General features: G+C 36.4%; 2 protein-coding genes across 4 annotated transcripts; one reads left to right on the forward strand and one right to left on the reverse strand.

Annotated features, from left to right (window-relative positions):
- Window positions 1-1,424: 1,424 nt before the first annotated feature.
- LOC101896571 (N-acetyl-D-glucosamine kinase) lies at window positions 1,425-17,349 on the forward strand. Of its 3 annotated transcripts, none has more exons than XM_005181362.4 (5): window positions 1,425-1,706; window positions 6,053-6,159; window positions 12,836-13,046; window positions 13,173-13,398; window positions 16,418-17,349. In XM_005181362.4, the coding sequence occupies exons 2-5, from the start codon at window positions 6,134-6,136 to the stop codon at window positions 17,020-17,022; spliced, it is 1,068 nt and encodes a 355-aa protein (XP_005181419.1). In that variant the 5' UTR covers window positions 1,425-1,706; window positions 6,053-6,133; the 3' UTR covers window positions 17,023-17,349. The 3 variants fall into 3 exon arrangements, with proteins under 3 accessions (XP_005181419.1, XP_019891544.1, XP_058983041.1); XM_020035985.2 differs by lacking the exon at window positions 1,425-1,706 and adding an exon at window positions 1,987-2,161; XM_059127058.1 differs by lacking the exon at window positions 1,425-1,706 and adding an exon at window positions 5,784-5,921.
- Window positions 17,350-21,300: 3,951 nt separating this feature from the next.
- Window positions 21,301-27,014, reverse strand: LOC131804319 (cytoplasmic FMR1-interacting protein). Its single transcript, XM_059127009.1, has 12 exons — window positions 26,854-27,014; window positions 26,346-26,633; window positions 25,117-26,280; window positions 24,391-25,058; window positions 24,154-24,327; window positions 23,977-24,095; window positions 23,771-23,883; window positions 23,509-23,708; window positions 22,907-23,442; window positions 22,752-22,846; window positions 22,299-22,685; window positions 21,301-22,237 (listed from the first exon to the last, which is right to left on the reverse strand). Exons 2-12 carry the CDS (start codon window positions 26,550-26,552, stop codon window positions 22,031-22,033), a joined length of 3,870 nt encoding a protein of 1,289 aa, XP_058982992.1. The 5' UTR covers window positions 26,553-26,633; window positions 26,854-27,014; the 3' UTR covers window positions 21,301-22,030.
- Window positions 27,015-27,461: the final 447 nt, after the last annotated feature.

Consider the following 27,461-nt stretch of genomic DNA (forward strand, 5'->3'; position numbering starts at 1 on the left):
CTGAGTTATTTATTGCTCTGTAGTGAGATTCTCTAACTCATTTTTTAAGTTACCGACAAAAATCGGCAAATTTGAAACCGAAAATTTTGATATAAAAAAGAAGTTAAAGTTGACAACATTGGTATATACTTTGATTTCGTCGCTAATATGCCGATCACTGAAATGATAAGCATTTTATGCGAATAAAAAATGAGCTAGAGAATTCCACTACTATTTCAGAATCCGCAAAAATCTACTAGTTTTGTAATTTTTCTCGATATCATAAAGTAAAACTCGATTTTCGTAGCAAAAGTTTTTACATTCTTGCAGTTCTGGAAAAGAGCAAATGGTTTGCAAAATATTACTGAAAAAATTGCTTAGGAGGAAATTTTCAGAAACATCAGCCGATTGGAAAACTGTATTTTATAAAAACCTCCGATTTGCGTCATATAAAAAACAATTAAAAATCTACTAATTTTTGATATAACATTTTAAAAATGTTGGCATATCAATGTTCCCAAGCGTTAATGCATCTACCTTTATTCATCTACCTTGGTACATACCTAATGTCATTTATTTGTTTGCTTATTTCTCTCATTATGCAGTTGATAGGCTGTTATCCAATGTAATCTTTTAAGATTATTGGTATCTTGCAGTGGTTAATATTTTTAATATAATATATTTGAATACCTTGAATATATTCGATCAAACCACTGAAGCGATATAGGTGTCCGCTGCGAACGTTTTATACCAAAGACTTAAAATGGTAAAGACTGGACAAAATGCATTATGAATAATAGTTAAGTTAAAAATATGTAGAGGCGCTGCCCACAAAAGAGACATGTTAGCATAAAAAAATACAGAGCAATTTTACGAAAAACATTTTCTGTTAAACAAAAATCTGGGCACAAAATTGTATTCCACTGACGTTTTCAATTAATTGAAAATTGAATTTTCTGTAATTTACCTTGTCACATTTCACTACATAAAAGCAGGTTCCCATCTCTAATTTTTGTATGTATAAATACAAAATTTTGGATTTATAAATAAACATTTTGACAATGAGATGTTGTCAAATGAATAATTTTTGAAAAAAATTGTAAATATATGATTGCATGACTTTACCTCCCTAATTCTACCATGGTATGTATATGGAATTTTTGGAAGTTTGGGGGAGGAGGAGAGGAGGCTATACCAAAGAAATGATGTTTTATTATTATAAATTTAATCTAAATACTGAAATAAAATAAATACCAAATGAGACGTTCATTTCTAATACAAGGCTTTTTTATTTCTCTAGTGGTTGAAAGTATGACCGACCAGTTTTGCACAATTTCCCTACAATATTTTTTATCTAAAAACCCATTAATGGCAACACTGATACTCGCCGAACAAGTGAGTGAATGGTTTGTTGGCACACTGTGAACAGCAGGTTTCAACAGAGGCGTTATGCACCACCACCAGCATTCCGAACGTGAACGTTTAACCGTCGAGTATTCGCCGTTTTGCAGATACGGAAGTGAATCGATTTTCGGTTTAAAAAATAGAAACGAAACTAACGTCGTAAAAGTAGTTTGACAACAAAAATTCATTAGGTGTTGCTAATAATAGTGCACAGTTGTATTTAATAATAATTATTGCAATATAATAAAAAAAAATTATTTGAACAAAATACCAAGCCCTCAAAGCAAAAACAAATTACTTCAACATTTATTTGGAAGTAAATGGTAAATTCTTTTGTTTTTTTTTCGCAATCGAATCTCTGTATTTGATATCAACACTTTTAGTGAGAATAATGAATGAAAAATATTGTTTATTTTATCAAATCTTCAAACGAAGCAAATAATAAACTAATCTTTTCTGTTGGTGTTGGTTTTGTTTACGTGTCGTTTATTCGTTTGTTTTATTTGAGTGTAATTTGGTGTGTTGTTATTTATTTAGTTGGTGTTTGTTGTCGTTGTTTCATTCTCTGTTAATTTGTTTGCATTTGTGTTTACGTATTGAAATGTGGTCAGTCGGTTTGTGGGCGAGCGGGTCTCATGTGTGCCTACCTGTCGACCGGTCGGTTGGTGTACATAGACACGCAGCACGCTTTACGATTTTAAAGTGCATTTTTGTGGTTCTGTCAAGTTACGTTTCATCAACTACCGGTTGTTGTTGGTGATATTTTGATTCAATTTTGGTTAGTGGGCGCACAGTGGTTTGTTTATGTATACAATTTAGGATTTTTAGTGGGTACAAAAATTGCATATATAATTTCGGAACAACTCTAGTTTAGTAAAAACTCTTAGATTTTTTCGAAATTTTTTCCAGAGGTAGGTATTTTTACCCTGATCCCGGGAAACTATTTTTTTCGGGGACGGACCCGGGACCCCAGATTTTTGACCCAAAAGTCCGGGATCAAGACCCCGCCTGGACCCGGATCCACTTACCCGATATAGACAATATGGGTATCGATTGAAAGCTTATGGAAATACCTATCCAACAAGTGGTCACATGAAGGGGTAAGTTGTCATGGTTCGGAAGTTATAGTCAAATTATCGATTTTTTGGACCCGGATTTTTTATGAAACCCCCAAAAAGTCAAAAAAGGGCCCATTATGGGGGTCAACAAAATTGTTTCCAAATTACAGCTGACACTCTTACCTTTCCAAAATGCTACAATTTGTGCTAATACCTTTTTCGGTTCCAGAGATATGGGTCTTTCCATCCGCATAACCCGATTCTAACCAGTTCATTAAAATTATGTTTTTAATAAAAAAAGTGTTTATTTCGCGTAGCAGTCGTCGGAATAACAAAAGTTTTCTAAATTTGGCACTTTTTGTAAATAGCCGGCCTTCGGCCGGGGCTTGAGGTTTTCACCTATGGGTATGTCCGACCCCGGCTAACGCGAACAAAAGGTTCATAATTTCGGCACTCTTTGTAAATAGCCGGCCTTCGGCCGGGGCTTGAGATTTTCTCCTCTGGGTATGTCCTACACCGGCTAACGCGAACCAAAGTTTTCTAAATTGGATACCTTTTGTAAGTAGCCGGCCTTCGGCCGGGGCTTGAGATTTTCTCCTCTGGGTATGTCCTAAACCGGCTAACGCGAACCAAAGTTTTCTAAATTTGACACTTTTTGTATATAGCCGGCCTTCGGCCGGAGCTTGAGATTTTCTCCTCTGGGTATGTCCCACACCGGCTAACGCGAACCAATGTTTTCTAAATTTGACACTTTTTGGAAATAGCCGGCCTTCGGCCGGGGCTTGAGATTTTCTCCTCTGGGTATGTCCCACACCGGCTAACGCGAACCAAAGTTTTCTAAATTGGATACCTTTTGTAAGTAGCCGGCCTTCGGCCGGGGCTTGAGATTTTCTCCTCTGGGTATGTCCTACACCGGCTAACGCGAATCAAAGATTTCTGAATTTCATTCTTACGCAAAATATACTTTTTTTATTGAAAACATAGTTTTAATGAACTGGTTAGAATCGGGTTATGCGGATGGAAAGACCCATATCTCTGGACTCAGTAAAGGTATTAGCACAAATTGAACCTTTTTGGAAAGGTAGAAGTGTCAGCTATAATTTGGCATCAATTTTGTTGTCCCCCATACCCATATTGTCTATATCGATACCCATATTGTCTATATCGGGTAAGTGGATCCGGGTCTAGTAGGGGTCTCGAACCCGGACTTTCGGGTCAAAAATCTGGGGTCCCGGGTCCGTCCCCCAAGAAAAAAATAGTTTCCCGGGATCATGGTTAAAATACCTACCACTGAAAAAATTTTCGAAAAAATTGAAGAGTTTTTACTAAACTAGAGTTAAGCCATAATTTCTTATATATTAATTTCTTATATATTTCTTTAAGATTTATCTCCCTCTTCCTATTTGAAATTCCTTGGGAAAATCCATGGTAGTATTAACATTTTTTTCAAAATTATTCATTTGACAACATCTCATTCTCAAAATGTATATTTAAATTCATTGTACATACACAAATCAAAGATAGGAGCCTGTTTCTTATGCAGTGAAATTAGACAAGGTAAATTACAGAAAATGCAGAGATGAATGACATAATGTTACCATGGGTTAATCTATTCTAGTCATATTGCACTGGTACACATCATTGTATAAATATTACAGGTGGCAGCAAAACCCAGCTGATTTAACTCTATAGTAATACTAGTGTTAAATTCGATATGACGTTTTGTGATTTAATTCCATTTTTATACCCTCCACCATAGTATGGAGGGTATATTAAATTTGTCATTCCATTTGTAACACCTCAAACTATACATTTTAGACCCCACAAAGTATATATATTCTTGGTTAGCTTAAAATTCTATGTCGATTTATCAATGCCCGTCCGTCTGCCCGTCTGTGGAAATCACTCTAGCTTTCGAACGAAATGAAGTAGGTTGATAACATTTTACTCAAATGTATATTATGTCTGCAAGACTTTTGGTGTTTAAAATTGGCCATGTAGGTCTACGTTTTGGTATACCACCATATAATGGCACCTCCTGATATTCGATATTTGATAATTTTAGCGACATTATTCACCGGAATTATTTCAAATTTGGCATTTGAAGTTCGTAATGTATACTACAGCCTAAGACAGGAAATTGCTTGTGTAGGTCCACGTCTTCGTATAGCCCCCATAATAATATATAATATATATAATGGCAACACAAGATATTCGGTATTTTAATGATTTTATTGTTTCAAATTTGGTATTTGAAGTTCGTAATGGATACTACAGCCTATGACGAAAAATTGACTGTGCAGGTCCACGTTGTGGTATAGCCCCCATATAATGGTACCTCCCTATATTCGGTATTTTGGTGATTTTAGCTACATTATTCACCTGTTTTTTAAGTTTTGCATTTGGATATTGTAATGGCTTATGACAAAAATTGCCTATGTAGGTCCACGTCGTAATATAGACCCTAATATAACGGCTACATTCGGTATTTTTAAGATTTTAACAGAATTTTTAACGGATTTTATTTTTTTGAAAATTGTCCAATTCGTTCCAAGTGGTGGAGTGTATTAAAAGTTCGGCTCGGTCGAATTTAATGTTTTTTACTTGTTTGTTTTAAAATTTATTTATGGTCTAACTACTTTTCCCACAAGAATTGTTCAGAAATTGTAATGTAGTTTTGTTTTCATCTGTGAGAGAGATCTGTGAAAAGTATACAGAAGGAATCTCTACGAAAACTTGCCAGAAATCATCTGATTTGTCCAAACAATTAGTCCGCTAAAAAAGAAACAAAACTACTAAAAATGTATTATATAGAAAACAAGCCAAAAAATGAACTCCTCCCGATTTTGGCTTGCGAACGTCAAAAACATTTTTTTTAATTGCTTGCACAATAACTTGTTACCGGATACTTAAAAAAGGAGAAGAGTTGAAAGTGATTCCAAGATGAAATTTAGCAGGCAAGGACTCCAGTAATGAACTTTCAAAATTTTTCTCAAATCCCTAATTTTTGCAGAAAGTTTGTGTTAACACGGGACTTTCTTGCGACAATTTGCAATGATTTTTACAAGTTTTAGGGTAAACAGACGGGCCAACAATATTTATTGTAATGTGGCGCCGAGTTGTTTTCATTAGAGTTTGACATCTATCGCTTTTCATGAAATTACAAAGTTGAAATTGCGATAACTTTGGGGAAATTCTAACCGAAGTGAGCTTAAAAATATATAAATGTGAGAAAAATCAATTCGTTTTTAAATAATTGCACTAAACCAAAAACGAAATAGTTAAGGAATTTTGAACCTAAGCAAAAAAATGATAAGAATGTAACTGAAAATCATTCATCAAGTGCATGCTTGCTAACGCCACACATTCAATGAATACCAAAAAACTTTTAAATTCGTTTTAAACTGCGTTTTTCGTCATTTGTTTTTTGCTTGCGCTTATTATTCTGCAATTAAGCACAAATTGTGTTACGATGGAAAGGTAAAAAACCGCAACACAATCAAAAGATAACATTTATTGCTTGGATCATGGAGTATTTTAAAATATATTGTTTGGATATCTAAACTTTTATTTTACGTTGTTTTATCTATTTCTGTTTTGTTTCTATACAGGTTACGCATTCATAAAAATTAGAGGCGTTTTTTTAAAAGTCGTTAAATTGGAACCGGCAGAATTTAGGACGAAAAATCACAATGAAATACTTTGGTGGAATTGAAGGGTAAGTTAAACCAAGAGTTGTACACATATTCATATATACAATATGAAATTTTAAAGTACACATATATGTGTTCACAAAATCGTACTGTTTTCCCATTAATACTGAAAATATGCATTTCTGTTGCAACTGTATTTAAAATAATTTCAAATTGTTTCCTTTATTATTCACAACTTAAATTTCCGATGTTCTTTTTTGGCTGTATTTAAAAAAAGAAAACCTTTGATTCTTGCGGATTTTTATACCCTTCGCAATACATAGTATGGAGGGTATATTAAGTTGTCATTCCGTTTGTCACTCATTGAAATAATCTTTTTAGACATAACAAAGTATATATATTCTTGATCAGCATAAAATAGACGATCTTGATCAGCGTAAAATAGACGATAGACGTCCGTCCGTCTGTTGTAATCACGCTAGAGTCAAAACGAATAAAGATAGGAAGCTACAATTTTGCACAGATCAGTCTCTTGTCTGCAAGCAGGTCAAGTCCGAAGATGGGCTATATCGGTCCACGATATCGTATAGCCCCCTTATACGGTACCCCCCGATATTCGGTATTTTGATGATATTAGCCACATTTTCCAATGGAATTGTCTGAAAATTCACACAAGGAGTTCTTTCTGAGTATTTTACCCTCTGGAAGAGAATTGTTTATATAGGTCAAATGTATCGTATAGCCACCATACAACGATACTCCCCGATATTCGGTATTTTGATGATTTTAGCCACATTTTCCAATATAATTGTCTGAAAATCCACATAAGTATTTCCTTCTGAGTACTTCATCCCCTGGAATGTTATTGTCTAGCACTTTACTCCCTGGAAGAGAAATAACGTTCAAGATATCGTATAGCCCACATACAACGGTTATTTTTTTTTAAATTTCCAAATTCGTTCCAAATGGTGGAGGGTACTCAAAGTTCGGCCTGGCCGAACTTACTGCTTTTTCGGTTTTTTACTTGTTTTTAGAAGTTGTTGATCATTGCTTTGTAGCGCTCACCATTCACAGTAACCGTTTGGCCCCCGATATCCTCAAAGAAAAAGTCTGATGACTCCTCCACCGAAAACAGCACACCATACAGCGACTTTGAGCGGGTTTAATGGCTCTTCGTGTGTTATACACGTATTTTCAGTGCTCCTAAGATGGAAATAGACCTCACCACTCATCATCATCATCTTCCTCTTGCTGGGCTTGAGGTTATGTTACACGCGATTGGCGGTCAACAGCTAACAGCAGGTGCAACATCTATACTTTGTACTAAAACATCTTCAAATCTTGTAAAGATCGTCGACTGATACCCATTTGCGGGGCACGTCGTCCGGTCGATGTCGTATTTTAAATGACTTTACCTTCTTAATTCTATCATGGTTTTGCCAAAGTCACCGACCAATTATTGGTCAAATAAATAGTCAACAATATTTCGCGTTCTGGAGCAGTTAACGTGTATTTCGAATGTGTTTACAACAAAAATGTCAAAAAAGAACTGACATTAGGGGCCAATCGTAATATTTATATATTTTAATTTATGTAAATTTTATTAAATGTCGGAAATAGCATAAAATCTAAGAATAAGTTTAGATTTGTTCGAATTGGTCACCTTTGGCACGAATTATGGTCTTCAAACGGCCAATGAAACCTTCACACGCTGCCCGAATGTTGCTCTGCAGTATTTTGGCCCATTCCCGGCGAAGCGCTTGCTTGAGGTGATCAACACTTTGGAAGTTTTTAGTGCCAACCTTGCTTTCTAAAATACTCCAGACACAATAGTCCAACGGATTGGTATCCAGAGATTTTGGTGGCCATTGTGCGCTGGAAATGCGCAAAATGTTTGCATGCCCAAGGCTTTAATACACCCTCCAGAATATTTTCGCAATAATATTCGGCATTTATTCTGATTATTCTCCAGAATATTTTCGCAATAATATTCGGCATTTATTCTGATGCCACGGTAGATTAATACGAGCGACACATGGCCGGCGCTTGAGTTCTTGTGGCCAACCGAATGTGCACATTTTCACCTTTGGCAAGTAAACACGTTGCCCAGCAGTTTGTAAACAAACAAATGTAAACAAACTGCTGGACAACGAATGTTTTCTCTTTGGAGAAAACCGAATTCAGCAGTTCACCACTTTCGACCAAGCGAAGCAACTCTTTAGCTCTTTTGGGTCTATTTTCTTTCAGTTGCGGTGTAAGTTCTTGCACGCGGATTTCGATCAATTCGCTTCTTTACTTTTCGAACCATTTCTGCTGGTGTTGCTGTTTTCTTCCGTCCACTTCCTTGACGTCGGGCTACGTTAACAGTAACACGGTAACGAGCGATGGTACGAGACACAAAATATTTTTTCACATTTAAAGGCTGGAGTGCTCTAACGATAGTCACTTGTGGTTTTCCAGCCAAATATAAAGAAATCACACTATCACGCTTGAATTCCATCACAAGTTTCTTTTTTTTCTGGAAAATTCTCACCAAAATGCTTTTGTACGCTTGCAAGCAATATAATGATCTGTCACTGGAATAATTTTCACAGCAGTCTGAAGTTGGTTACAGTTTTTTCATCTCACCCTGTGTATGTTTTGACAGAATACGGGCAACATTGTATTTAGAAGGTAGTTTTGTTCTACCTTCTGTTATTGTGCCATGATTCTACCATGAAACAAATGCTCCGTTCCAGAACCAGCATGAACTTACTAGTCTTACAATTTTCTTCGTTATCGTAATGGAAAAATCGGTTACCGTAATAAAGAGTTGTTCATTCTTGCAGTTCTGGAACAGAACAAAAGGTAAAAACTCTATGAAACTTTAGACCTATATATGGAACTATTATACATTTTTACAACATTTTTGACATGTTTTGATGTATATAGTTGTTTCATTATCTCTCTACGTTGTGCTCACTCCTTACTTTTAACAGAATCATGATGCATTAATTGAACTATTTTGCGTACACCTTTGTTCGGCATCAATCTAAGCGAATTAAGCTACAAAATGTATAGATTCACTCAATTACAATCAATTCGCTTCAATTGAATTTCATTCAGGTTACATTGTTGGCACAAATTCATTTGGTTTTTAATGAAGTTCAGTGACTTTGTGGTCAAACGGTGCATCTGGAAGATGTATGACAATCTATTTAATTGGGATCATGACTTTCTTTCTTGCCCTAACCAAGATTGTATAATCAAATCAATTTCAATTTATGACAATAAGTGCGTATCAGAGAGAATGTCGTTGCTGCTATTATTGGTATGGGTAAATGTCCGTAACAGATGTTATGAATGTAATTTTCCTATTTTTTGTCATGGAATCAATGAATGAATGACAATTGTCGATGTCGCAATAATCAATTAATCAATAAATTATTTGCTTCTACCGATAAACAGATTTCAATGTTCGTGGCCTACGGTTCAGGAATTTTTTATTGGACCCTCCCCGTTGTGGGCAAATATTTTTCAATAGATAAGCAAGAAAAAATTCAGTGCGTCGCAAGAGCAGGGAATCATTGCAAATAAAATGTAATTTCTTTGGTGATTTACAATTATGTTTTTATATTATTGTTGTTTTTATTTTTCCGCTATTGATTGTCGATGAAATTCATAAATAAAAAATATATGACGAGTGTCGTATTTACACTGCGGAAGCTTTATTGTATTTTATCAATTGGGTTCTATAATTTAAGATATTACAATACATACCGATTTATTGTATGTATTCTACAACATATGTTAATGTAAATACTATAAAATATCAAAATAAGTTTTTAATTTCTCAATAGATACTTTACAACCTTACTTGGAACGAATTTTCGGAAATTTTTTCCACAAATATGAGTTGTGGTGTAGAATGTATTACTACCAGAAAACTTATTCCGCGGGCGGGGATCTCTGGTCCTCTGTTTTTATCCTGGATACGTAGAAAACGTTTCACGATAGATTAGTATACAGGGTGAGATAAAAAAACTGCAACAAAGTCAAACGCCATAATTTTTACATTTGTTATTTTAAATGTTATTGAATGAAAGAAAAAAATATCGGAAATAGCTTCAAATTTTAGAATAAGTTAAGATTTGTTCGAATTGGCCACTTCAAACGTCAATGAAACCGTCTCACGCTGCCCGAATGTTTCTCTGCGGTATTTTGGCCCATTCTCAGCGAAGTTTTAGCGCCAACCTTGCATTCCAAATTACCCAAGACACAATAGTCCAACGGATTGATATCCGGAGAGTTTGGCGGCCATTGTGCGCTAGAAATGAAGCGAGAAACCTCATTTTGTAACCATTCTTGGGTGGCCCGTGCTGAGTGCGATGGTGCTGAGCCCTGTTGGAATGTCCAAAGTTTGCCGTCAAAATGTTTGCGTGCTTAAATCTTTAACACACCCTCCAGAATATTTTCGCCATAATATTCGGTATTTATTCTGATGCCACGGTCGATTAATACGAGCGGAGAGCGACCATCGGCTGTTATGGCGGCCCACACCATTACCATCACATGGCCGGCGCTTGAGTTCTGGTGGCCAACCGAAGGTGCACATTTTCAGCTGACCTCTTTGGCAAGTAAACCCGATCATTTCGTTTGTTTACAAACTGCTGGACAACGAATGTTTTCTCATCGGATAAAACTAAATTCGGCAGTTCATCACTTTCGGCCAAGCGAAGTAACTCTTTAGCTCTTTTGAGTCTATTTTCTTTCTGTTGCGGTGTAAATTCTTGGACTTTTTGGAATTTCAATGACATTACCTCGAGCTCATTTTTCAATATTTGCCGAATGGAATATTACGATATGTTCAGCTCACGATCCTTTTTTCGGCCACTCCAACGCGGGTTTCGATCAAGTCGCTTTTTTACTTTTCGAACCATTTATGCTGATGTTGCTGTTTTCTTCCATTCACTTCCTTGACGTCGGGCTACGCTACCAGTATCACTGTAATGAGCGATGGTTTTTGGTTTTCCAGCCAACTATAAAAATAACACTATCAAGCTTAAATTCCATCACGAAAACCTTTTTTTTCTGCTTTTGTACGCATGTAAACAATATAATGAGCTGTCACTGGAATAAATTTAAAAGCTGTCGGACGAGTGACTTAGAAATGATAGCAGTCTGAAGTTGGTTGCAGTTGTTTCATTTCACCCTGTACAATTGGAAAAAAATCCTGAGGGCTTCTCAAAAGAGGATTTGTGTCTTCGTTTACAGCATAGTCGATCTCTCCGGCCAAAACCCCATAGAACTTCGATTTTTAAAATAAGCTTGATCAGATCTGATGTTTGCCACCTGCATAGCCGCGATGTTACTTCGACCCAACTTTTATTTTATTTTTTCAGGACCACCCTCTCAAAGCTATTAACTGATCTAACAAATAAATCTATTATTTTTTGTTACTCATCAGTCTGCCCCATACCCTTCATCGGCACTGGTTATGGTTTCAGGATTTTCGCTAGAAAATGTGGTGACCTGGTCGTTTAGGAGGGTCTCAGATTTTCTTTAAAAAATAATGGCCCCATTCTATTAAGGGTCTCAAGATTTTCTCTAACAAAATTGGCATCTTTGTTCTTTTGGGCGTTTTATGATTTTCGCTAGAAAATATTGTGAGGTTTCGGGATTTTCTTTAGTAAGTTTGGTGACCCCGTCCTTTTGAGTTCTATAGACTTTTTACAGAAAATTTGGTGGCCCTGTCCTTTTGGGGAATTCACAATTTTGTTGAGTACGCTCTTTTTGGGGTTTTAGGATTTTCTCCTGAAAAAATTGTCATCCCTTCCTTGGGTGTCTCAGGATTCTTTCTAGAAAATTTTGTAATCTCCTCCTTAGGGGATTTCTGGATTTTCTCTACAAATTTTGTGGTCACCTCCTTAGGAATCTCAGGATTTTCTATAGAAAATCTCAGAATTTTTCTAGAAAATATTTTGAGTTCATCCATGTCTGATCATAGAATTTCGTGACCCATATTAGAATTTCCTTTAGAATATTTTATGGCCTCCTCATTGGGGGCTCAACATTTCATATAGAAAAAATTGTGATCCCCTCCTTGAGAGGTCTACGGATAATTTGGGAACCACCTTATATAGGAAGACTAAGTATTTTGTTTAGCCATTGATGGTCTCAGGATTTTGTTGAGTCGCTTCTTGAGGGTCTTAAGATTTTCTCTAGATTCAGTCCTTCTGGAGGTCTTTGGATTTTCTGTAGAAAATTTGTGACTCTGTAGATTGGGGGTCCAGGATTTTCTGGAATCTGTTTGGATGTATTAGAATTTTCTATAAAAATGTTGTGAGTTCCTCCATGGGGTGTCTCAGAGTTTTTGGAATAGCTAGAGGTACATAAAGGTACAATAGATTTGCTGGAAATAGATTTCAGTTTATTCTCTGTAGGATGTTGAAATTGGATTCGCAAATAATACAAATAGGAGTTTTCCCACAAATATCAATTGTTTTATAAGTCCTCTATTGATTGCATACCTTCTACGGATCAAACAGTATGGGCAAGTTTTCTCTATTCTTTTTATAAACGATCTTTTGAGCTATTTCCTTCCATACTTCCGGGACATAATTTATGTCTGAGAAATCTGTAAAAGGTGTTTATATTCTTCCTTAAGTGCTTTGCTGTCGAAAAAGAACAATATCTTTTATATCCAATTTATCATCCGAATTCTAATTCATAAAATTGTCTTTCTTTTTTCTTTCCAAACAGGGGCGCTACCCATTCACGTTTAGTCATCTGTGATGAAAAGGGTGAATGTTGTGCGACAACAACCGGTCTGGGTACCAATCATTGGCATATTGGCATGACTGAATGTGCTCGTCGCATTGCCGATATGGTAGAACGTGCCAAAACAGAGGCGGGCATACCACAGGAGACACGTTTAACAAGTTTAGGCTTAAGTTTGAGCGGTTGCGAACATGTATGTATTAAAAAAAGTAATCCAATCTTAACATAACCCTTGATGTTTTATGGTTTTCTTTTGAATTCAAGGTCAGTTAATAATTTGCATATACTTTGTGTTTTCCTTTTTTTGTGTCTTTTATAGGAAACTAACAACCGGGAATTGGAACAGGAATTGCGAGCACAATTTCCCAATTTGTCAGACAATTATACGGTAACAAGCGATACGGTCGGCAGTATTTTTACTGCATCGCCAAACGGTGGCATGGTTGTTATCTCGGGTACAGGATCCAATGCTTTATTACGGAATCCTGATGGAACTTCGTACAATTGTGGCGGCTGGGGCCATTTTATGGGCGATGAAGGGAGTGGTGAGTGCAAGTTCATCAATATTTGGGTCCTTAATGTGTAAGAGGTTTCTATCGGGTTTTTGTCAAAAAAAAAACTTACAGAAGTCCAACGCAATTAATCAGTTACCGAACAGGAATGATTAGCAGCAATGCAATGATGTGAACCTTTTATATCATACGTTAGTGAATAGAAGTTTACTATCGACACTAATGTTGATCATCTAAGTACAATGCCCGGTTGTTAGACTTTAAAACTGCTGCTGGATGAGCTCGTGTGCAGGCGGATACGAATGAATGGCGAGTAATTTTCGCGATGACATAACTTCAGATAACTCCAAGCTAACTCCATATAATGCATAACTCACAACTTTAAGTCGGTATATCACTTGTATATTATCAACAATCTTCTCCCAATATAAGATGGTTTCACCATCCCCCACGTACTTCAACCTAAACTACCCTGATTTGTCTTGACAGCCCACTTTCTTCGCCTTGTCTAGAAATTTAATTTTAACACAGTTCGAGTTGAAACAGTAAAACTCAGTATAAGATGCTGCCACTGAGTATTATATTAGTATGAGGCAACATAATATATTTCGCAGCAGTACTGCAAAGGAATTGGATCGATGCCATTTTTTACATGTTCCCACTCTTGGCATCTATTGAATTATCTCTTTGTTAAAATTATGCATCCTATCGTCAGTTGAGTTCTTTTTTTGCCCCTTTGGTAAGCCACTTGAAAAATTTTGACTTATTTCTTCAAATCGCGCGACGGGATTACACCTCCTGCAAGCCTCTTTATAGATCTACTTAAAAACTTTTCCACGTGAGAAAGTTGTTTTAGGTTAAGGTTTTATCAACTCGCTCAGAAATTGATTCAAATGTTAAATGTGAGATGATCTCAATTTTGGTTTTTATCTCCATGTTTTGTGATATGATAAGATCTGCTTCTGCCTGTGTCACATCCTACACACACGTTTCACACATATTCGAGTACAATGGGAATGGGCGACTGCATCATCCTAAATATAATTCGTTCAAAACTCGTCAAGGCTACAAATGTTTTTCAGCTGCAATGAATGAGGGTGGACTTCAAGGAAAGCATCATTCTGTAATGGTTCATAATGTCGGTGACCCTCTCTCATCTCGTGAGACCTCCTTCTCTTGATCGTGTGCATCCCTGAGCAAAGAAGTTCTAAGCATATGATTGATGTGGTCTGACGTATGGGAAGAACCTTTGACTGCTCATGCAAATGGGCTACAGGTGTCATGATGTCGGTGACTCATAGAGGCCCTCTGTTATCTCGTGAAATCTCCTTCTCTTGATCGTGTGCATCAGTATGTAAGGAAGTTGTGATTGATTTGATCTGACGTATGGGAAGAACTTTGTATGCTCATGTAAATGGGCTACTAGTGTCGTGAGGTGGCACCCTGTTGCAGTTCTTAGTCCGATATTCTCCCAGGTGTGACTACTTCTCAACTGCGTAACACTAATGTTCGCAGATAACACTGTATTCGCATACCTGAACACAGACCGATCGACCTATTACTTTCTAAGATGTTAACAAGGTCTTTTTTTCCTCTCCAAGCACTGCAGTGTAGAGCATTTTCACATTGATCACAGATATTAATAAGAGTTGCGCGGGCTATTGTTCTAGTTAGTTTGTGCTCGAAATTAAGGGTACCTCGAACTGTACATAATGTTGTATTCCTATCTCCGCAGTCTATGGGGTTAAGAATTTTAGGGGAATATTTTTATATTCCTCGCTTCGAATAAGCGCCCGATTACAACCTAGCACATATATCATCAACTACAGAACCAACTCCATGCCATGCAATCGTTCGCACAGATAAATATCTCAAAGCTGTTTTGAGGGTGAAGTTTTGCGGAAAGATAAATGTTAAATGGTTTCTTATGAAACTGTCTTTCCTTGCGTTTTTGGACTTCTTGTAAATATTTCCACGACGCGTTCAGGGATATGTTTGATTATCCAACATTTCTGACAGCATCACTGCATCAAAGTCTATTGATTAGTCTAGAGTCACCTATACAGTTCTATGGCCACCTATACAGTTCTCTGGCACGACCTGTTCTGGTGAAGATCTCTAATAATATATTTGGATGTGACGTGTACTGATTTTATGGAGCTATGTTGCTGATGGAATAAGTATAGCTTTACCCGCCCCATTTTCCATGATTCGAGAACGATATCGGTGCTTAGCGACAGGTTGAGGACTTTTAAAATGGGCTCAACTTCCGGCGTTTCCACCTTTTTCAATATTGCATGCCAACATAGCCCATTGTCAAAGGTAGTAGCTCCACTCCGGAGGGAAGGAATCTATATAGCACCGTTGTTTCTCCCTATATATCGGGGTGCTCGACAAATTGTGCGTTAACGTTGCCAGCCCACCTTCTCGGATTAGTCACAATTGCATCGTCGAATGAGGTCCTATCAAACTTTTTCCCTGGGTTCAATAGCGATTCAAACTCCTCTTTTTGGAACGGCGGAGCTCATCTTGCTCATTTACTGGGCCTCCGCTGAGGAATTTTGACGAATTTATTGTATAAAGGGGGCGGCTGCAGTTGTGATGATGCACATAACATTGTTCACAACTATAAACCAGCTATATATAGACATTATTTCCGATTCCTAAAATTTATTACCTCATCTAACTTTATTCGGAGTCCATTGAAGATAGCACAATCAGCTACATGTGACGTGAGAATGTTGCAACACAATTCCTTTCTCTGTTGTCTCGTAACCGGGTTAATCCGAAACGATTCCGAAAAAGCACCCACTATCTGAATCTATTGCATCCTTCCCAGACTGATCTGCGTTGAAAGATGTTTTGATATATTTTTTGGGGGTTATGGTATATAAGTGTAGGGGATGGCGGTATAATCGTGCTTATGTATGATTTAGATTTGAACGTAGGCGTACATAAACCAACTTTTTGTATCCTGTACATCTTAGATGTATCCATTTTGTAGGACAATATAAATCGTATCGTAAAACAATGAATTTCCCTTTTCTTGCAGCATGGTACATCTCTCATCGAGCGGTGAAAATGATTTTCGATGATATGGATAATTTTGAAAAATCTCCCTACCCTATTGACCACATATGGAAGTTAGTCAAAGAACACTTCAAAGTCGAGAGTCGTCATGAAATTTTGACTCATTGCTATGCAAAATTCGATAAACCATTTTATGCTAGTCTATGCAAGAAGCTATCTCATGCTGCCGAGCAGGGTGATGAATTGGCCAAATTTGTATTTCATGAAGCTGGATGTCATTTGGCACGAAGCATACAGGCTGTTCTGCCCCATGTCCATGAGGATTTGGTAGAATCTGGTGATTTGAATATTGTCTGTGTTGGTTCTGTGTGGCTAAGCTGGACTCTGCTAAAGGATGGTTTCGTCGAGACGCTGAAAAAGAAAAATATACCATTTGGTTTAAAACTTATACGCATAACCAAAAGCATGGCATATGGTGCATGCTACTTGGGTGTAGATGGTATTGGCTATCCTTTACCACGTAATTATTCAGATAATTTTGAGGTAATGTATTGCTACAAGAATCTCTACACCAATGGTGCCATGAATGGTAACAATGGAACAAACGGCTGTTCTTTAAAAGTGTAGTATTATTTGGTTACGACAAAACATTCCACATACTAAATATTTATATACATATTTGTATTAAAATAGCTGTATATTATATTTTATTGTTATTATTATCAATTCCATATCCCTTATCTTCCAAATCATATATACATACCTATTATTAATTATATTTACCTGAACATTTGTATAAATTTTTACAAAGTACCACTTGAAATCCATACTATGCTTCCCTTTTTATAGGTACATACATATGTATGTAAGTTTATTTATAAAATTGATAGAAACAAAAAAACTGATTCATTCTTCACTAAGATAATAAAGTACCCACTTTTATACACATTGTAATTCCCCTGTTTTATTTATTGTTGTTATTTACAGTCACAAACCATGTTTTGTAATAGAAGCTTTGGTAAATTGGGAAAAGTTATTTGAAACTGATAACCAACAAATTTTAAAGGGAATATGGTTACAGTGCCTAGCCTATAGACCCAATACCGGTGGTTTAATAAGGCGCAAGGTTGTGGGTTATTGGGTTAAGCAAAATTTAGTTGGCCTTTTAACAACTGCTGCCACCAACAGTTATTTTCGAAGAAGAATGCAACCATAAAGCAAGTAAAAGTTAAGATTTTTTGGAAGATGTATTCAGAGGTAGGTATAAAGGGTGAGATGAAAAAACTGCAACCGACTTCAGACTGCTGTCATTTCTAAGGTAATTCAAGCGTGATAGTGTGATTTCTTTATATTTGGCTGGAAAACCACAAGTGGCTATCGTTAGAGCACTCCAGCATTTAAATGTGAATAAATCTTTTATGTCTCGTTACCGTGATATTGGTAGCGTAGCCCGACGTTAAGGAAATGGACGGAAGAAAACAGCAACATCAGCATAAATGGTTCGAAAAGTAAAAAAGCGACTTGATCGAAACCCGCGTTAGAGTGGCCGAAAAATGGCTCGTGAGCTGAACATATCGTAATATTCCATTCGGCAAATATTGAAAATGAGCTCGAGGTAAAGTCATTGAAATTCCAAAAAGTGCAAGAATTTACACCGCAACCGAAAAAAATAAACTAGACTCAAAAGAGCTAAAGAGTTGCTTCGCTTGGCCGAAAGTGGTGAACTGCCGAATTTGGGTTTCTCCGATGAGAAAACATTCGTTATCCAGCAGTTTGTAAACAAACAAAATGATCGGGTTTACTTGCCAAAGAAGTCAGCTGAAAATGTGCAACCTTCGGTTGGCCACAAGAACTCAAGCGCCGGTCATGGTGATGGTGTGGGGCGCCATAACAGCCGGTGGTCGGTCTCCGCTCGTATTATTCGACCGTGGCATCAGAATAAATGCCGAATATTATAGCGAAATTATTCTGGAGGGTGTGTTAAAGCCTTGGGAATGCAAACATTTTGGCCGCAGACCTTGGACATTCTAACAGGACTCAGTACCATCGCACTCAGCACGCGCCACCCAAGAATGGTTACAAAATGAGGTTCCTCGCTTCATTTCTATCGCACAATGACCACCAAAATCTCCGGATATCAATCCGTTGGACTATTGTGTCTGGGGTATTTTGGAATGCATGGTTGGCACTAAAAAATACCACAGTGTCGATCACCTCAAGCAAGCGCTTTGTCGGGAATGGGCCAAAATACCGCAGAGCAACATTCGTGTAGCGTGTGACGGTTTCATTGGCCGTTTGAAGGCCATAATTCGTGCGAAGGGTGACCAATTCGAACAAATCTAAACTTATTCTGAAATTTGATGCTATTTCCAACATATTTTGGTTTCATTCAATAAAATTTAAAAAAAGTAAAAATTATGGCGTTTGACTTTGTTGCAGTTTTTTATCTCACCCTGTATTTAATCTGATTTTGGGGAAGTATTCTTTTCTAGAAGACGGATGCAGTAACAAAACTGTCCTTAATTCAGGGTACCAACCCCAGGTTAGAGTCGGTTCCATTGAACTGATGTGGTTAATATGGACCTCATCGGAAAGGTGGTTATTTAAACCGATGCGGAAGTTAAAAAGAAAAGAATCTGTTTTTTAAACCTGGACTTTTTTCTAAAAGCCACACCATTTGAATACATATCATGTTGGGTAGTCCCCGAGCTATCTGCCTACTTTGTCTTTCTTACTTAAGGCTCTCAGAAGAACATTACTTGCTTTGGGCTTCGGCTTTGCATACAGCCAGCTCATTCTTCTCAACCCAACTGCGTTCATCTGACACCAGAGTAGACCACTCAGTGTAGCTTAAGTAGCTGCTTGGTAGATATTTTATCATTTGCCTCTGTCTCGCCACGATATCTCGCTGGAGGTACTGCCTGCAAATTTATTGCTGCATTCATTCTTATTATTCATCGCTTGGCCCTTTTATTCTAAGGTGTTTTGGGTTGAAGAGCAGAGATTTCCCCCCTATATCCGCATTCACAAATGTCCCCTCGATGAGCTCAGAAATCTTTTCTGAAAAGGTCCTCGAATTGAGTTCATTGGCCCATAGCAGCGCAACTGCTGTTCTTGTTATACCCTCAATCCTATGGCCTAAATCTATGTGGACGTTTCAGGATTTTTGGATTTAATTTAGAAGTTTCCGTCCGTCTGTCTGGCTGGTTGATGCGCACAACAACTCTTTAACTTGGTACATTGTTATGTTATTATTATCAAATTTATAACAAGTTCGGAGATAGGCAAAATCGGACCACTCCTTCCGTTACCTCTCCTACAAAAGGTAAACATTTAAATAGAAAATAAATTACTTATTGAACAAAGACGAAATGTCCAATTTTGTGCAAACATTGCAAATCCCGATATTTATGCCAGTGGTGAAAATGGAAAATATCAGTACGCACTATCACGTATCTCCCTCACAAAGGTCCATTATTTTGAATAAGTATAACTCTCATAAAATGGGAAATAAGTATCCAATTAATTTTGAACTCGGCACAAGATCAGATGTGAAGATGTATTATGACAATGGATCATAAATTGTGAATAATAACATCTCTCATAAAATGAAAAACAAGTAATCGATTCCTTCAAATTTCACAGGTTTGCAACATTTTATTAACAAAATCTGATGTGAAGATGATAGGATAGGTCGGCCTACGCCATCTGATACCTCCCCCACAAAGGGTCACAATGTTAAATACTTATATGTCCCATTACTTGGGAAACAAGTCAGCGATTCTATTTAAACTTGAAATATTTAAATATTTCTCTCAACCAGAGATCTGGTGTGTACCTTCCCCACAAAACGTTAAAATTGTGATTAACTGTTATTCCCATAAAATTTGTGATAGATGCCTGGTTTCTTTAAATTGTGTCCATCCATAATCGAAACACTTCAGCCCACTATATTAGGTACCTTCTGCACATTTCAACATTATCCAAAAATTAACACATATCTCATATAAAGTAAAGGAAGTTGTCGATATAGTCCAAAATGGCAACGTCAGAGTTAGTTCAGATAAGAAGTGGACTCCTTCCGTATCTCCTCCATAAACGGCCAAATTTCTAAATAATCATAATGTAAGTCAAAATATATTGTAGTAAACTAACATATGCCGGCAAAACCGACTGATACCATTTAACTTGTTTCAATGAAGTGTTATCATTCGTTAGAATCAACAATGCTCCGTTTGAATAGAGTCGTTATTCTGAATATTGAAAACATATATTGAACTCCCCTTAAGTTAGTATTCCTACTGGGTCGTATTGAGACCCTCTCACAAGGGTTGTTTTTTTCGCAATTACGTTCAAGATGGTGCAGTCGTCTCAATTTATATTGAGCACGAATTAATGAAGATGTGCGTGACGTCTGACGTCAACGAGTGATACAGGACCGCACAATACGCTGCACCTCTTTAATTGCACCGCCAAACCTACCCAACTAACTCCAGAATATCTCTGGTGACAGCCCATTAAGGTAGCCGAATTTCGAACCTCGAACCAGATTAGCAGAACCAAAACATCTGCATGTATTACTGCTATTCACGATAACTTATTTAATTCGCACTTACTCAATATAAACAAAAAAATATTTACCGGTCTGGTCTGACGTCCGCAAGAGTTCGCCAAATGCTGATATTTTATTCCTTAGAGAAGATTTCCCCATGTTGCTCCACGCTACACATTATTTTTGATATTGAAAAGAGCTCTTGATGTCTTCTTTGAATATACCCGGCGTTGTACACACATTCAAGAACAGATATAGGTAGATATTTAAAAAAATCAACACCGTCCATGGTCAAGGCAATGGCAGGGGACCTTTATGCTTCTTAATTCTAATAAATAAAACCAATTTAGATATTATATTTTTGGCTACGATTATAAAAAATTTCGTTTTATTGAAAGAAACTTGATTCCTTTTGCTTTGTTACATTTATGCCATTACGTATTATATTCATATATTGAATGATAGATATATGCATAAAGTATATTTGTAATATATTTATTTATGTATACATAGCGCTATACCAAATAACTATGAAAATGTAAATATAAAAAGAATATCTAAAACAGAAATAGAGAAATGCAATTCCATTGTGTGTAAGTGTGATTCATTAAAATGCATTCGTTTGAAAAACATCGAGTGAATATAATACTATTAAAGAAAAGGAGCAGACAAAAAAGGCATGTGGTTGATTGACTGTAATTACAAACCAATAGAAATTGCGTTATTTTTGAAAGCATAATAAACAAAATATGATCTTTGGCCTCTTCATACAGGTCTTGTGTAGTGGTCTTGGTGGTTGATGGTGGTGATTCGTAAGGAAACGGTTTTTGTTACTTAAATTTTAATAAAATGCAAATGACAATGTTGGGTAATTTCTTCTTTTTTGTTATTTTAATTTTTTTTTGCTTATAAATGAAAACAAATATAAAGGAATACTAATATACTGGCTAAGAAGAATATTTGTTTTTTTGCTTATTGTTTAATTGTTTTAACTATTAAATATATATGTTTGTTTATATAAATATTGTGTTTAATTGTTGATGCACATTTTTGTGCTTGTTAAATAATTGTGTATGCATGCGTTTAATTATTCATACTTTGCCGTAGTTTATTCGGATCTTGATAATGTGAAGATATTACAGAAGGATGCTGCGGTGGTGGAAAGCAACGCACATGTTCAACATTTGAGCCCTCCACATCACTACCTTTTAGGTATTTATTCAATATAGCAAATATTTGTGAATTTAATACTTGGAATCTTCGTATACGATCCACCATGCGTTTGAGTTTCTAAAATTATAATAGATATTATATGAAATGAAATAGGATTTTTGAATTTAAAAGAACTTACAATTCCTTTCACATCCTCGTCTTTGCCATCGACTCGTTGTACTCTCAAAATATGATAGCAAAAATCTAAGGCTTCAAAACGCCTTTGTTGACCCAATAGCACAATCATTGCACAACCGGCCCAATTAAGGCCCTCTCCAAATAGTTCCTCAATTGTGTATTCTGTACCACGTACCGGAATACAATAGACAAACTGTAAAGCTGACCATAAACGATGAAATTCTGAACATTCATCAACGTGAATAATGCCATTGGCTGGAGCTGGACCTGTCCAAACCGGGTCATCTAAATAACTTTTGATGCGATTTAAAATAACTTCGAAAATGCTAAGGCCACAGCAGAGACGTTCACGTGTCAAGAGATCACCTTCACGGGCAATCATTGCTTGCTAAAATCAAATGTTGGCGTTATTTATAATATAATAACATAATTAATTCTACAAAGCGTATCTTACCTTTGCTGTGCCTAACTTTTCAACATTAGAGACAATTTGAAGATTGGCAAACTGGGCTTCCAGACGTTTTTGTTTGGCCTCTGGTTTTTCATTTTCTGTAAAAGTATGTACGATTTACAAATTTTATTTAAAAAATAAATAACTCCCACACCTACCTTTGCAGAACGGCCTTGGGAAAATATTCTGAAACAATGCAGCATGCAACAAATCGCACACCTCTTCCTGTGACAAGGCCTGTTCAATCAACAAACAGAATATAATGCAATTACCAAATTCACGGAATGATTGAAATAATTCGGTTTTTGTATCCGGATATTGGACAATATCAGTCAAATGGGCTTGATAATAACTCAATACACCCGGTGAACCATATTCGCAACGTGGCAATTTGCATGACTTTGGCATAGCACTCATAAGCGTCTTGGTAAATTGTAACAAAGAGCCCTGTATCAATGGTTTCACAATATCTTTGAGTATTATGTCCATAACAACAGCAATGCCTTGATAGCCCAACAGACGACACATGGCATGGAAATGGGGAGCGCCAACAAAGCCGGTGTATTGACCATACTGAGTCGAATAAGCAGCGTTCAATTGTTTCGAACCCCAAAGATAGTAATGAGACATTTGTGGAGGCTTTTCACGCTGCATGGGCTGTGCTGAGGCCAAATTCACTTTACTGCGTACAAATCTGTTAAATGATAATTATGTATTAATCTTAAAACATTTAGTTTTTTTCTGCAAGTTAATAGCTTACCTATTTGTGGCTGCGTTATAACAGTAATTTACCAAGAAATCATAATTTAGTTCGACAAACACATGTAGTGTTATGCGACCATATGGTGCCAAGACATTGTGATTGGCCTCCTTTACCATAGCCTCAAAATTGTCTAGGGCTAGATATTTACTTAATAATTTGTGACAAATTCGATTGCATTCCAAAAGACCTTCCAGTTCCTAGGACAATTAGGTAGATGTAAGTTACTTATATATAATGTATTACTGTTACTATTACTTACCACAATGCCCGTAATATCATTGCCTTCAAAGCGACTTATTGCCAATTCAATACTCTTGTGCATATTAGCATTGATACGTTGTGTTATAAGCTTGTTCAAATCAATAGACCGTCCTATAAAATTTTAAGTTTATGTAAGTTTTCTTTTTTTTATTTCCAGTATGTTTATTTAAACGAATTAATGTATAAATATCTCACAAAACTTACCCAACAATTGTACATGTCTCTGTTTGAGTAAGGTTTCATAACGATTATTTCGAGGATATGATTGAAAGTTGAATCCCAAGACTTCACATTCCAAACGGAAACGTTTGTCCAAGAATATACTATAAGGAACACAATAAAATTATCAATTAAAATAAATACGAAAATGAATTATATTACCTTCCAGCCAATTGTTTATAGTGAGCAAAGATTTGTTCACTCAACTTATAAACAAACTGATCAAAACACAAATTAACCTCAGCTTCAACCTCATCATACAAGAATTGCTTGCGGAATACAGTTAAAGCATAATGAGCCGAATCGTTGTACAAATCCAGGGGATATAAGACAAACCTACAACAAAATTTATATTATTAATTTATAGTGATCTGTCATCATTTGTATTTTTTCACTTACTCCATCATTGATGGCTCCTTGGTTTGTAAAATATGATCGGTTAATATCCATGGCATTGACATTTCAATAGGAAATTGAATACGTTTTTCCATGGTTATCAAATCCTTGCACTCTTCATTGTGTTGATGACGTACCGTACACTTATTCACCTTACGACCCATGGTCATTTCTAAATAGAATTCACGATACCATAGTTGTGATAGGTCACAGCATTTTTGTAAAGTATCACTAAAGTTGAGTAAATAGCTCCAATAGAATGATGTTTTATGGAATGAATCGATTTGCATAAGGCAATTTCCATCAATATCTTTACGTAGGGTTCTTTTACCGCCGGATTTGTCAGCGATCAATGATTCCAACATGGTACGTACCATATATAGTTGGGTAGACGAAGGACCCACATTCAAACGTGGAACATGTATACGGAATCCACCATCGGGATCCTTTTTGCCCTTTATGACTGGATCATCTGTTGGCTCATATCCTTTCTGCCAATCCGCGGCAGTTTCACGTACAGACATTATTATACTACGTATAAGATCCTTTTTATTTTTGACTGCCTTTCGTAAGGGTTCACGTAGGGTAAGTTGAACAAAATCTTGTAATTCGGAATAAATGTTACGGCGTATGGCCTCACACAAAACCGTTTCAATTCGGGCCATTAGGACCTGGAAAACAAAGAACAACATTAAACAAGCCCTTTCGTTAAAATTAATGACAACTTACCTGTAAACCCTTAATCATGGCAATGACTTCAATCAATGCAAATTTCTCTTCCGATGTATAATTATATCGGGTAGCCCTTTCGTATTCTTCTGCCTCTACAGGACATTCTTTATTCTGATGATGATCGGTAGGATGCAATAATTTCCACGAATATAATTCTGTAACAACACTTGTCCATTCTGATAGCAATTGTAAACCCCGCAATGCCAAATCTGCTGTTGCTCTATTCTCAGCATCCGATGGATTTTCTTTTACTGTTGTCGTCACTTCGTTTGTGTAACGTGCCAACTCCGATATATATTTTACATGGTCTTCACGTATTTGTGGTAAATGAACCATGAGGTCTGCCTGAGGACTGGCAGCATTCGAGCTAGACAATGGCCATTTACTGGGATCATAATGCTTACTTCTCTTTATGTAATTGAATGGTGCAATTTGCATATCTCCAAATAGGGGCACAACTTCCAAGTTTTTAAATATGCGATCAATTCGATCTAGACGAATTTTTTTCTTTTGATCCAACTTATTGATGTTACAAGCATCACTATCCATTAGGAATAGGCCAAAGCCCATTACCTTTACCAGCATATGTTTTTCTTCTGGTGTTAAATACATTTTCGTCTCGAACATGTGCACACAAATATTAACCACATCAGAGAGTAAATCTTCATAGCCAACAATCTTCTCCAAAGTGTCTTTGACTGTGTCACGTATCTTATTTTGTGTAGCCAAAAACATGGAAAGATTTTGGGACTCCTGCAGGGTATGCGAGTCTGACATAACTTTTAGAAATTGAGCCGCTCTTCGATATGTACTGTAATCGTTTTTGACACTAGACTTCATGTTCTTCAATTCATCCAAGACTGCAAACATATTGATAAAACGACCCAAAGTCAGTAGATATGCTTCGGATACAAAGTCTTTACGTTTTTCTGTGTGACAAAGACGTTTGACTTCGCCCGAAAATGCTTCAATGGCTTTTCTTTGGAAATACATAAAATTCAATAGCTTATTCACTTCTGGGGCCAATACCTCGACAGTTTTTTCATATATCTCAACGCGATTGGGCTGCTCATTTGACTTCGGCTGAGGTATGGCTCTGGAGCAGCAACGCCATGTGTATAACATAACAGAATGCTTCTGTCCTTCATCAAGTAATATATTCTAAAACAATTGGAAACATTTTAAACTACTGTCACATTTTTTTTTTTTTCAATTAGAGCACTTACCAAATTTGCATGAGTTGTAGCCTCTTCAATATATTTGGCAATACCAGTCACAAACCCATTGCGGTCTTCAAAATTAGTATCAAAGTTGGCCTTATATATGACCGAACACGGTTGGGCCTCTATGCAGGGCTGTTCGTCGGGCAGGGACAGTTCATCAAGAACCTCCACATTAGACAAGGCATCAGCCAAAGTAATTTTTTCCGTCATGATTTAGGCTTATTCTAAACACAGTGGACCATAAATTATTTACATTCGCTTCCGAAGCACCCCCTCACATTCACTTTGGATCTAAAATTGTAACACATATTGATTATTAAATCTATGTCATCATATAGTCATGCCACCCTAATGTTCATTTAAATCATTCCTTCACTTGCACCCACTGACAAATCCGATAGGAAAGGGGGTTGGGTGTGTCAATTATTTCTTTATATAGTTTATAATTAGTTTAGAAACATTCATATTTCATATAATTATAATTCGCCAGATATTGTATTGTCTTTTCTACCTTTTATTCGATAAATTTTCACAAAAATTCGATCCACAACACAAAATTAAAAACTTTTTTGATGAGTAAACAACGGAGCAAAATAATTTTTCATTTTCTCGGACACAAACACACACACCCGCATAGAACGAGGTCTCTCCAGATCGAAAACGTGAGAAATTAAAGAAGAGACACAATTTTATTTTCATCTCCTTTCCACTCGAAGAACAGTCGATTAATCGAAATGTCAGTGTTGAAAAATGTTTATGCATATTATTGCTATGTTTACATCTCGGTAGAATGAATACAAGGTAAAAGCGTATTTACAATGCTAGAAGAATATAAGCGTCGCATCGACACAGCGGCTGTGTGTGTAAAATTTTGAATAGTAATGACAACAATTTATGACTGTTTCGTATTCAGTTGAAACAGAAAAGCCAATGTTCGATGTAAATGGCAGTATTAAAATATTCTCCATCTATCTTGGACTCAATTTTGTGGAATAACCCCAAGAATTTTGTGAAAAATGTAAAACAAACAATACCAATTGTTGCACGTTTAAAAGTCTATTTGACATAATAAGACTATAGTACAAAGTTGAATTTTTTCTAGTTCCTTTGAAGTTGAAG

This window comes from Musca domestica, unplaced genomic scaffold, assembly GCF_030504385.1.
Source record: "Musca domestica strain aabys unplaced genomic scaffold, Musca_domestica.polishedcontigs.V.1.1 42, whole genome shotgun sequence".
Lineage (NCBI taxonomy): Eukaryota > Metazoa > Arthropoda > Insecta > Diptera > Muscidae > Musca > Musca domestica.